General features: G+C 44.7%; 1 protein-coding gene across 1 annotated transcript in view; it reads left to right on the top strand.

Moving 5' to 3' along the window:
• Positions 1 to 9,574, top strand: part of GPC4 (glypican 4) — a 68,055-nt gene extending 58,481 nt beyond the window's left edge. Inside the window, exons 5-9 of the mRNA XM_074551255.1 lie at positions 3,238 to 3,368; positions 3,572 to 3,718; positions 4,118 to 4,254; positions 6,400 to 6,575; positions 7,413 to 9,574. Coding sequence (XP_074407356.1) covers positions 3,238 to 3,368; positions 3,572 to 3,718; positions 4,118 to 4,254; positions 6,400 to 6,575; positions 7,413 to 7,624 — 803 coding nt within the window. The 3' untranslated portion in view covers positions 7,625 to 9,574. The remainder of the gene's footprint in view (positions 1 to 3,237; positions 3,369 to 3,571; positions 3,719 to 4,117; positions 4,255 to 6,399; positions 6,576 to 7,412) is intronic.
• Positions 9,575 to 12,278: the final 2,704 nt, after the last annotated feature.

Genomic DNA, 12,278 nt, shown 5'->3' with positions numbered 1-12,278 from the left:
AAATCAGATCTTGGGGTTAAGACTGAAAACTGCCTTTTGTTCTTCAAGTCAGACAGTGAGGCTGAAGATGTGGGTTTCTGATTATTGGTGGCACAATGAGAAAGAATTGCTTTCCTTCATGAGAGCGAGGTGCTTTGTTGCCAGGGATTGTCTCAATGCCAGTAGCAAGGACAAATGTATGCAAGAGGAAAAGGGTCTTTAAGGGATGGTGCTAGATGGTGTGTCTTGGTTGGGTTTTTTTTTTCACCTAAATCCACTTCTATCTCCCCATCACAGGCAGGAGAGACAGTCTTTGTCGTGCTGTGTGTTTGTAATACATGGCTGGGATACATTTTTTGCTCTGCCAGAGTTGGGGATTTTGGTGAAGCAAAGCTGAGCCATCTCACCGCGGCTTATAAATATCATTTACTTTGCTCGCGAGCTGGGACAAATAATTGCTGTTTGTAATCAACCCCTGTCTGCTCCCCGTAATGGAGAATCATTTTCTGGGGCCTGGGTTGCTCGGAAGGTTGGCTCCTGGGGCTGGGGCAGGATCCTCCCCTCCTGCGGGCAGCGGTGCTGGCAGTGCCCTGAACCCCAGCCAGCCTTGGCAGCGTCACTGGGGGCTGCACAGGGAACCACTGCTGGCCACCACCGCTCTGGGGACACCAGCCAGCTCCTGCTGGGAGGTAAAAGTTTGCAGGATGCCTCCAAAATCAAAACTGTGGATGAGGCAGAGCCCCCCCACTCTCAGCTCTTGCTCCTCCCCACCCCTTTCTAATGAAAGTTTATTTCGTTTAGTGTTCCTTGCCAGTATCAATCCCAACTCCAATTACTCCTTTCCTTATCTTTTCTCGCCAGCTTTGGCAGCTCTGCTGGAGGCCGAATGCATTTTCTCTCTGGGCAGTCAAAGCAGAGGCTGCATTCCTGGGCTGTGATACATGGAACGCCATGGCACCCCTGCTAACAAAGGGCCCAATTCGCTCTACATTCCCATGGTCTTGTGGATGGCCTGCCCGGCTCACAGTTTACAAAGATGCCAAACAGCCAGAAGAATTGGGGTTTATGTTTCCTTTCAGTCTTTCACAAACACTTTATTGATCTGTGGCCTTTCCTGGCCACTCAGAGAATTTAGTTACAAAATGGAATGATTTCTCTTTTTTTTTTTTAAAAAAAAAAAAAAAACCTGTGCATTTTGTGGGTTTTATTATCTGTCTACTCATAATATTTTTATTTGAAATGAGCGGCTTCCTGCACACTGTGCTGGGATGTTCTTTATGCGCGTGAAAAACCCCAAAAGCTTTGACAATGATGAACACATTTAAGTTGTGCTCCACTTGTTTACAAAAGTCTCCATTTGGTAGCACATCAAAAGCATTTTTCTCTCCTCCGGCACAATGGTATATTCATGCTAGCAGTCATTACTCAGAGATTTGAAGCATCACTTTATTGGAGCCCACCACAATACAGTCTAAGACTCTTTGTTTCATTTGTTATTACCGTCTCCTTCTTTTTTCCTTTTTTTTTCCTTTTTATTTTCTTTTTTATTTTCTTTTTCTTTTTTTTAATGCATTTCGTTCAGACCTGTTTGTAGTCCCTGATGGTGAAATTCCAGCCATGCCCTGCAAGAGTTCTGTCACTGATGCTGGTGGTGTGTGCCTGCAGAGTGAGTGCCTTTCCTGGGGCCACCAGCTCCTCTGGAGCTCACTCCCTAAACACCCACACCTTGGTGGAGCTGAGTGAGTGAGAGGGGCTTAATTGAATGATAGTCCTTTAACTGACACAGCAAATCTTTATAATATTGAGTTTTCTTCAAAAAGTGAATTTACAGACTAGGAAGTCATCTGCAATTCATATTGGGGGTTATAGTGTTAGATTATTATTATAATTATTGTGTTTTATTGTTTTTAATAATAATGATAATAACTTTACATACTCAAATATCTTTGTTTTATATTTTTCATCTTTTTTAAGGTAATTTATTTAACATGACTTGGGCACTCAGGCAGAGCTATTACTAAATTGTTCAGCATGTAGAGTTTCTTTATAGGGATTTAACAGATAGCCAGAGCCCACAGAAGTTTTCTTTTTGTGCAAAATAGCTTCTGCACTTAGGAGGAGGATGAATGTCATGAGCAAGATGAATAGACTGAGTGTGGAACGCCCATTTCTCGTTAATGGAAGGAACCAGGCATATCTTAGGAGCAGGGAGGAGCTCCTTGGGGCCAGAGGGGCTGTTCTGTCCTTGTCACTCAGGCTAGGAAAAATTGAGGAATTACATGCAACTGGAAAAAGATGAGTTTGTGGCAGAGCATCATGAAGTGATGCAGGAGAGGAGACCAGCAAATGTTTTGGGGTTGAGGGACTGCAGTGAAAGCTAACAGTAAATTAAGGTTGTGATAGGTGAAAAGAGATGAGCTCAGTGCCAGGTGTACTCCTGGAGAACCTTGAAGAGGAGAACCAGAGAGGGGGCTTAAATGCAGTGCAGGGGGAAAGCCTTAATGGCTGTAATAATTTCCCAGAGGAAGTAGTGGAGGGTCCAGTAGCTGCTGTGTTTAATGATGCATTTGATGAGGACGTGCAGGTCGGCACAGGAGGAGTGACCTGGTGTTGGCTCAGAGACTTTCCATCTCCCCTTGCTTAGAGATGTGCCAAATACATCATGAGTGCACAGCATTCACCCTGCTCTCACACAGACTCCCTCCCTTGTGCAGATTGTCCATGTGGTGCTAGGAGTTGCAATCCCTTGGCTTCCCCAGGCAGGAAAAAGCCTGTAGCTCTCCAAAAGGGAAAGATGGTATCAAGGATTATCTTGGACCCTTGCATGTTGGTGCCTTGTGCTCAAGACCAGCATGAGGAAGCTGATGGCTTTGAAAGCAGTCTTGAAAAACAAATGACACAAGGCAACCTTTAATAAACCAGCATGGAAAGGAGAGTGTTAGTAATGCTTGTTCTGATGGGAGGAGCTGATTACAGGCTGCTGTTGGCAGGCTGTGATGGCTTTTGATGTACATGAGCCTGTGGTTTGGTGCTGGCAGCCTCTACAAGCTGGTGAAGGTGTAGGCTCTGGGAACTGAGCAAAATGTTTCCTGGAGATGTGTGCTGGTCAGAGGTGACACTGCAGTGGTCAGTGTCCATGTGCTCCAACTGTTATCCTTCTTAACTCTTATTTCTGAAGCTCCTCCATTAAAGCCTTTGTTTTTCTGTGTGGTAGATCCTCCTCCATTACAAACCTTTGGTTTTCTCTCTCTATGTTAGATTCGATGCTGCTGGTAGCAGAGAGGCTGGAGGGACCTTTCAACATTGAGTCAGTCATGGACCCCATCGATGTGAAAATTTCAGATGCGATCATGAACATGCAGGAGAACAGCATGCAAGTGTCTCAGAAGGTAAATGGGCCAAGAGGACACTTGGGATTTTTTTATTTAATGTGTTTTATTTCCCTATTCTTGTCAATATGTTTTTTCTTGGATGCCCTTTCAAGTATATATAAAGCTAAAGTGTTATTTTGGGCGGGGGCTGCACTGGAGCCTGGGAAAGGGAGGCTCTTGTGACCTCTTACTTCATAAAATCCTTTCCTTCTCTCACACAGGTTTTCCAGGGATGTGGCCAGCCAAAGACACTTGCCCAAGGCCGGACTGCTCGCTCTGTCTCTGAAGGTGGTTTCACTGCTCGTTTCCGACCCTACAACCCAGAGGAGCGACCCACAACAGCTGCTGGCACGAGCCTGGACCGGCTGGTGAGTGCCTGCTCCTGCTGGTGCCACACAGGGGCTCCATTCTCGGGTACCACAGTGTGTAATTCACCATTTTTAATTGATAGGCTTTCTTAATATTCCTTGGCTGTCTTAAAACTCTCTGAGGGGTGTAATCTGCCCATAGCTCTAGACATTAATTACCTCAGCGCTTCTATGTCAGAGAAGTGCCTGTGTTAAAAGCTTGGCTTATGAATAATATGTGTTTGAGGAGCAGTGTTTAATTTTGTATTAAAAAAGTAAATCAACCATCAAAACTCACAGCCTGAAGATCTGGCCTGTACATGTCTCTTGTGATGAAAAAAACCTTCTCAACTTCACTTTTACTGAGTGTTTGGTATTCTGGATTATGTCTTGTGTTCCTTTTTTTATTTTATTTAATAGGTTACTGATGTGAAAGAGAAGCTGAAACAAGCCAAAAAATTTTGGTCATCTCTCCCTGGCAACATTTGCAATGATGAAAAGATGTCTGTAGGCACTGTCAATGAGAATGAATGCTGGAATGGAAGCGCCAAGAGCAGGTTTGCTGATGCTGCTGCCCCTGGTTAACCCTTTCCCTCTCACCCCAGACTTTCCCTGTGTCCTGATCCCTCTCCCTGAGCCCTTTTCTCCTACAGGAGGGATCCCACCTCACCCAAGACAGGCTGCTGCCATTACCCCTTTTGTTTTTGTAGATGGGAGAGCTGGAATGTATCACCAAAGTTACAAGCTCTACATGGGAGTTTCTTTTAGAGGAGAGTGTGGAGACCCAAATAGGTCATCTCTCCTTGGACTGAAGCCCCTTACTAGTTGTTCATGGAACTGGGGAGGTTATCTGTACAAAATCTGTATCCCTGCCACAGAGCAGAGGTGCTTGTGTTGTCTGACTGTGCTGTTGCCCCAGTGCTCCCAGTTGGTGTTTGCACCAGGAACTGGTTTCTTTGTTGAGCAAGGGCAGGGGTGATGGAGGGTGGAGACCTTCTCCACTACTGAGGTCAGTGGCACGAGGGGGCCAGTGGTTTCATTCACACTTTCTATGGAAAAAAGAGTTACAAAACTTTTGTATTTTTTTTTGCTTGTAAGGAAGAAATTGCCAACACATGAGTAAGCCAGCGTTTTTCTGTCATATGGTTTATGTAACTGTTTAACTTTTATTTTGGAAATAAAAGTTTCTCCTTTTTTTTCTGTTTGCTTACTGAGGAAATAAGCACAATCCAAGATGTTCCATTAAAAAAAAAAAGGCAAAAAAGCAGTTGTCTGGAGTTTTCCAGCAGTTTTTCTAAGTAAAAGCAGGTTCTGCCCTTGGTAGTTTTGGGACACAGCTCTAAGCCAGACCTCATAACTTTTGCACTGTTTTGTGTGTGCCTAAAACTCTGCCAGACTTTGCTAGGGCAATGTTTTGGGTGTATGTGACAAGAAGTGGCTCTGCCTCCTGAAATCTTGTTTATCAGCAGCCTCCATGGGCTTTTCATAGCAGATACCCCCAGTGTGTGCAGGGGCACCACTGTTGAGGGGAGATGGAGATTTGGCAGCCCTTGGCAAGGAGACAGGGCAGGCTGGATATCTTCTTGGGTTGGGCAAGATAATTTGCTTTACTATTTTCTCCATGACTCCAGTAAGGCAGAAGTTTGGTAGTCTTCCACACTTTGGTCTCAGACTTGTTTGAAACATATAATATTGATGACAAATAATAACAAAACTGACACCACCAATTATCATTGTCATTGTCACTCCCATATATAGGACAGGGTTTGAGCATGCTTTTCAGAGTATGATAATATCCTGGTGTCCAGGATCAGTAGACTGTGCTAAAGACTTTTCTCTCTCTTGTGAGAGAGAAAACATCACAACTAAGCCATGTTTTCTTCTGTTAAACTGATCTTTTTAGCAAGTCAGGTAATTGGAGGAAAGGGGAATGTCCTATCCCTGCTGTATAAGATGATACTCCAAATACCTGTGTCAAGAAATGTATTCTGTTGGGTTTTGTTGCTCAGCCTCTCTTTTAAACCAGGAGGCTGTACAAGTGTTCAGACCTGAGCATGTACACCTTCTGGAGCTGAGCATCTTGGCTCTCCCCTTCCCTGATGAATGAGGCTGCAGGATCTCATCTTCAGCATCACAGATGTTTCTCCTGCTGGGGTTATTAGGGAAATTGCATCTCATGTCTGCATGGTGAGAAGCACACATTTAATATCCCAGCTTGATGGTTAAGGTCCATTACTTAAAGTCAGAATGACACTCTTAGCTCCAACAATTACTATAGGTTTCTGTGGGATAACTATGGTCTTTGAGGTTGTGTTCTCAAAAGTGTCATCTAACTGGCATCAAGGCATCTCAGCACCTTGTATTGCTCTGCAGCCTGCAGGGAGCTGATTTATGCTGTTGAAAGCCACTATTAATATAAACCCCAGATCTTCCTTTCTTTTTCAAGCTGGGGAGAAAATTGTCATTCCCCTGCCCATGTGGCACAGTGTAAATGAAAACAGCGCTTCATTCCACATGCTGCAGAGATTGCAGGGAGAGGAGATGGGGCAAGAAGGGCTGTGTGAGGTGTAGCATGTGGAAAGATGCTGTTAGGCTCAGAATGTCACCCCAGCTGGAATCAGGAACACTGCAGAGTTCCCATGCTGTCATTGGGATCCTGCCATGCTGCACCTCTGGTACCAACAGGAATGGTTTCCTTTCAGGTACGACTTTGCAGTGACTGGAAATGGTTTAGCAAGTCAGGTGAATAACCCAGAGGTTGAGGTGGACATTACCAAGCCAGACATGGTGATTCGCCGGCAGATCATGGCCCTGCGGGTGATGACCAACAAGCTGAAGAATGCCTACAGCGGCAACGACGTCGACTTCATTGACATAAGTACGTTTGCTCTTGTTTGCCTTTTGCTTCCTTCCTTCCCTTTTAATTGGATTTCATGCTAGCACGGGTAGCTGGTTAAGCTTCAGCTGTGGGTAAGCGTGTTATTGAGGAGGGTGGAAACTGGACTCACTGACAGGCTGTGTGAGGAGGGGTGCTCCCACAAAGCCATAGAGTGGTTTGGGTTAGAAGGGACCTTTAAAGGTCATCATTGCATCACCCTGCAATGAGCTGGGACATCATTTACTACATCAGGCTGCTCAGAGTCCCATCCAACCACAGCCTGACCTTGAGTCTTTCCAGAGTTGGGGAACCTACCACCTCTCTGAGCAGCCTGTGCCACAGTGTTTCACCACCCTCATCACAAAACCATTTTGTCCTTATATCAAATCTAAATCTACTTTCTTTTAGTTTAAAACCATTACCCCTTGTCTTAATGCAACAATCCCAGCTCTCTCAGTCTGTCTCATAGAGAAGGTATTTCTGAGTATTTCTGTGTCTTCCTCTGGACTCCCTCCAGGAGACCCTTCCTATTCTGGGGGCCCCAGAGCTGGATGCAGAATTCCATGTGGGGTCTCATGAGTGCAGTCAAGGGGGTGAATCCCCTCCTTGACGTGCTGCTCACAGTGCTTTGGGTGCAGCCCAGGATGTGATTGACTTTCTGGGCTGCACCCATTGCCCAGCCTTGATGACTGCACACAAAAATCACATTAACCAGGTGACCCACGCTTACCTCTCCTAAACACCAGAACAGCCACACTTTCCTTTTGCCCCTGCTGCCTTGTGCAGGCAGCAGAGCAGCACAGCAGAGGAGCTCATCAGGCGTGTTTGTTTCCCCAGGTGAGGAGAGCAGCGGCGAGGAGAGCGGCAGCGGCTGCGAGCTCCAGCAGTGCTCCCCCGAGTTCGAGTTCAACGCCACCGAGGTCACCGGCAGCTCCAACAAGAGCGACAAGACCGTGAACACTTCTGCTGCTGCCACCAGAAGTGGTCTATCACAAGCAGCCTTGCTCCTTAGCCTTTTGTTCTTGGCCATGCAAAGACAATGGAGATAATTGTGCAGCATAGGGGGAGGGGAAAAGACTTTTATTATCAAAGGTAGAAGGCACCTGCTTTCACTTTTATACCATCTAGAGACTTTGCTTTTTAAGTTAATGGACAACAGTGTACAGTTTTTACTATGTTGCCACTGGTTTTAAGATACTGATTTATTTTTTTTTTCCCTTGCTATCCTGGGAATAACAGGAATGGGAAGTACCAGTCTATCCCGTTCACCAAGAATCCATGTTAGAGGTGGATAACAAAAATGTATATACAAGCCTGTAGTTAGCTCTGCATTTGTGTCTTTATCACTTTTTTTTCTTTTACTGTATTTCTTACGAAAACAAAAACCCCAGGGTCTTCTCTTGGCCTGTAACAAGTATGTGTTTCTGAAATGAGAAATATCTGTACAGAAGCAGGTTTTATTTATCATGTTATCTTATGAGGAAAAAATAATTGCCCAACAAGCAGAAAATGTTTCATGTAGTTAACTTCCCATTTATCCACATTATGTTAGTTGCCTTATCTGGAGAGAAGTGGAAGTCATTTGTCTTTATTATGCGGTAAAACAGAAGGTGAAGGCAGAACTGGTCATCATGCCAAGGGCCCCGTTTGCTTAGGGCATCCATGCCAGGAGCAGGTTGTGCTTGCTTTGCAGGAGGTTTGGTTCAATTGGAAGGGACTACAGAGAATTCCAATTCTGCAGACGCTGAGAAGAGCTGTCCTTTGCTCCCCGGGATCCTTGCAATCAGCTGTAACTCCTGTGGGTCAGTTCCCAATGTGCATCCCCGAGGGAACGAGGCATTAAACTTGTTCAATTGGAAACAACTTGTGGTCTCACAGCTCCAAATGCCAACATGTGTCTTGTCTGCACGTTTGTTAGCTGAATGCTGGATTGATTTTTTAACACTTGGTTCTGGTTCCAAGGAATCCTGTGTGGGAGGGCAGGTGGGGAGGGATTGGGTTTGTTTTTGCAAGAGTTTTGTTTCCTCTCTGATGGGGGCAAAAGAGAAGGAACAGGCACTGTTGCAGGTACATGGAAGCAGGAGCTGGCAGGGCTGAAGATGCCTCATTTTGGGTGTGTTTGGTCTCCTGGGATCTGATGCCCAGCACCTCTGGCACTACCTGAGACAGCTTCCTCTCTCTCCTTGTGCTGTTGGAACGTTGTTGTGGTGAGCAGCAACTCACGAATAAAAGAAATGTATATTTTTAAGAAAAGAGATGAAATAATTTTTAAAAGAGTTTAGCAAAAGCAACATCTTTGGAAAGACTCAAAATTATTCTGCACATCTCTTCCTGCTTTGGATAGCCTTTAGGTCTGGCTGGATGCCTGGATCTGGGCAGGAAAGCAATTCTGAGAGAAAAGGTTTGCTCTATTCCACCTTTGTGTCATAAAGGATAATTTTCTATTTTTATATTGAAGCATTAATTACTTGTTAGCTCAGGGTCAGCATTATACTCAACTTTATTTTCACACCAAATTTCTGCAAAGCTATAAAGACAAAGTATTCTTGGCTGGTATAAATAATCCTGGAGGCTTAATTTTACCAGAAGTAGCCAGTTATTTATTAAAACATGATGTTAGTAGAGTTAGGGATATTCTGGTTAGATTATTTTTCTTTAGAAAATAAATCATGGAACCATAAAATTGAAAAAATTATAAATTTATGTGTGGGAAAAAATGGATTGTAAATAGCTAAGTTGCCTTGCGAGGAATTGGAAAATGTGCTGATACTTAGAAACTACCTCAGTTCTGAGGAATTTCCTTTCTAGCTTTGAGTGCTATTGCTTTTACTTGGTAGAAGTGAATCTGGTCTCCAATATGTAGCTGAAAGAGTTATCCCTATAGACCTTGTTAGATTGTTTTTAATTTAGAGGGTTGAACTACATCCAGCTGTTTTCTTTCAGCAAAGTTCCCTAACAAAGAGAATTTCTGAATTAAATATTGCTGATGGTTTCCATGACTTTTCCTGATTTGTTTGGTTTCATGGCATTTTCTGATTGCCCTTTAATTATTTAAATGGTTCTAGCCATTTGAATTTTAATCCCGAAATAAACAAACCTTAGATGCACTACCATTGTAAATATATCGCAGTAGGGTCTGACTGGATAACCCTTCTGGCTCATACCCAGCTGGCAGGCCAGCAGAGTTAAATGAAGAAAAAAAATAAAATAAAACTTCTTCAGAGCTCTGAGATTGGTGGAACAAAAGCCCTTATGTTCGGAGCTGCTGCCTGCTCCAGCATCTCCCTTCTTGGCCTAAGTGTTCATGTGTAAGAAAGTTGCTTGTAAATTCTCCTGGGTTTGAGCATTTCTGCTCAGAAAACAAAAACACTTCTGAATTTATATTTATCATTTTACAACAAATTGCTCACTAATAATTATTCCTTAGTTTGGTACAAGCCACCAATGCAGAGACCTCCTGTCAATTTTAAGCGTGTCCAGTTGATTTTGTTAATAGCACAGAGACTTCCAGTATATAAAGGACAGATTTGTCACCTGGGGCTGCAGGAAACAAGAGTAAACATCAATGTAGGATGATCAAAAGTTGTGTTCCTGCTTTTATTTTGTGTTTGTGTGTGAAGTTGGCTCTCTGACATGAGCCTGTAAACTAAACCATACGGGTAGGGATGAGACATGCTGCTCACTTCAGGGAAGGCATGTGTTCCCCTCTTCCAGTTTTTTTTTTTCTTCCATATATAACCAGTGCCATTATGAGCATGATTTAAATAAAAATTTCCATGTATAGAATTAATTATTAAAGTTAATGGAGCTGGTAAGTGCACTTCAAATGCAAAATGAAGCAGAAAGGTGGTGTCCTTGGCAGCGTGGGAGGTGCCATCTCCCAAAGCACTGGAATGAAAAGATCCAGCTCTTAATAGGAGCTGTTTTAACAGCTCAGTGCCTGTCCTGAAATGGCCTCACAGGTAACACGTGGAGGGGGGAAAAGGAGAGCTTGTAATGGGACTGTGATCAGAGTTTCTCATTTTGTGTTGTGTTGGTGCCCCCCAAGTCAGGACAAATGGCCAGAGCAACAAGAGGAGTCTCCATACTCCAGGGCACGGTGCTGCTCTTCTTCTCCTGGCTGAGCCAAGCTGGGTTTGTCCTCACAGGCAAGGTGATGTATTCATTCTGGAGAGTGCAACCTCTCAGAACAGTGGCCATTTCTTGAACAGATGGTGCAATTGTTCCATTACCATCCTGTAATTGCTGTGATGTCTGGCTGGACCAGGCCAGCCCTCTGGTTTGGTCCTGGCTCCTTCCTCATCATAGCATCTGGTGTTGGGAACCTCAGAGAATGGCGCATAAAAATCCCTTCTATCTCTTTGGATGCTTTTACTAGCCATGTGTCCTACAGTGGTTTCCAGCCCTGTTTGTCACCTTTCTCACAATGTCACCCTCGTCCCTCCTGTGTGCAGCCTATGTAACCAGACCAGCAGCTGCTGCTTGTGCCCCTCACTTGCAGCACAAAACCCCACAGCATTTTCTCTTGTCCCTGGGGGAGCCCATGGCCCATCCCCACAGCCTGGAGGGACAGACACCCAGGTCTGGCCAGTGCTGACAAGCCTGGAGCACCTGGGGACCCTGAGAACCAAAGATTGGGGGGTGTGTGTAAGCTGGTGGGCATTGCTGCTGCAGGAAATCAGAGCCTGGATAAACCCATCTACTTATAGAAGGAAAACTACTTGTGCTTTCATTTTTTTTTAATGTTGATGGCTTTCTTTTTCCATGTAAGCTCAACTGGGATAGCTGCAGTGTCTCTGCCAGATGTGATGGCCAGGGGACACCTGCCTGCAATGGTTCATAAACCAACACTGCAGTTGTGGCCAGCCTGGCAGGAGGATTGCCTGATCTCTGCTGCTTGTGTTCCTCAGAATGTTCTCTAGGACTGGTGGTAATTTAAAAATAAATGTAAAATGTGTAGAATGGGGAGAAAATTGATGCAGAAACACTGCAATCCTGATGCCAAATGGTGAAGTGTTCTATGCTTCTTGGCATCTCTCAAATAGCTGGGATTTAATGGTTTAAGATATTTGGAAGACACGGGTTGGTTAGAGATTATGCAAAAGTGATGGTTTTAGACCACCTGAGTGTGAACTAACCCTAGTAATAATTTCTTGATAATGCTGTTCCAGGAATCAGATTTTCTGGGTTTGGTTTGCTTTTCTTGTTGCTTAATCCTCTGCTGTGGTTTGTTTGATTGCTTGTAGCAGTGTAAATTGCCTGGGAAGACACAGCTCTTTATGGGCTTGCTGTAATGCTAGGTTAAGTGTGCTCAAATTGCTGTAATTTGTATCTAATGGATTACATGGATTGAGAGCCCTTTTATAACTGTTGGAGCAAGGAGGGGCTGCCAGCCCTGGAGGAAGGGGAGGCATCCTGGGCACGGCCAGTCCCTTTGTCCCTCTGCTTTGGGAGAACTGTCCCTTCCTGATCCCAGGGGCTGGACAGCCTGGCACAGCTGAGCACCCAGCTGGGTGCAGGAGGAGCAGCAGCTGTGGCAAAGAGGCTTTTGCTGAACCAGGAACGTTTTGGCGGATGCCGATGGGAAGTCCTGGTGTGGTGTTGCCTTCCTCTGTTACTCTCCCTGTGCTGTTGGGTGGGTAACTGCTGGTGATGTTTTTCCTCCCTGGATCTGCTCTGCCTTGACCAAAAGGAGACCCTTTT

This window comes from Zonotrichia albicollis, chromosome 14 (assembly GCF_047830755.1).
Source record: "Zonotrichia albicollis isolate bZonAlb1 chromosome 14, bZonAlb1.hap1, whole genome shotgun sequence".
NCBI lineage: Eukaryota > Metazoa > Chordata > Aves > Passeriformes > Passerellidae > Zonotrichia > Zonotrichia albicollis.
This window is presented reverse-complemented; position numbering and strand designations above follow the sequence as displayed.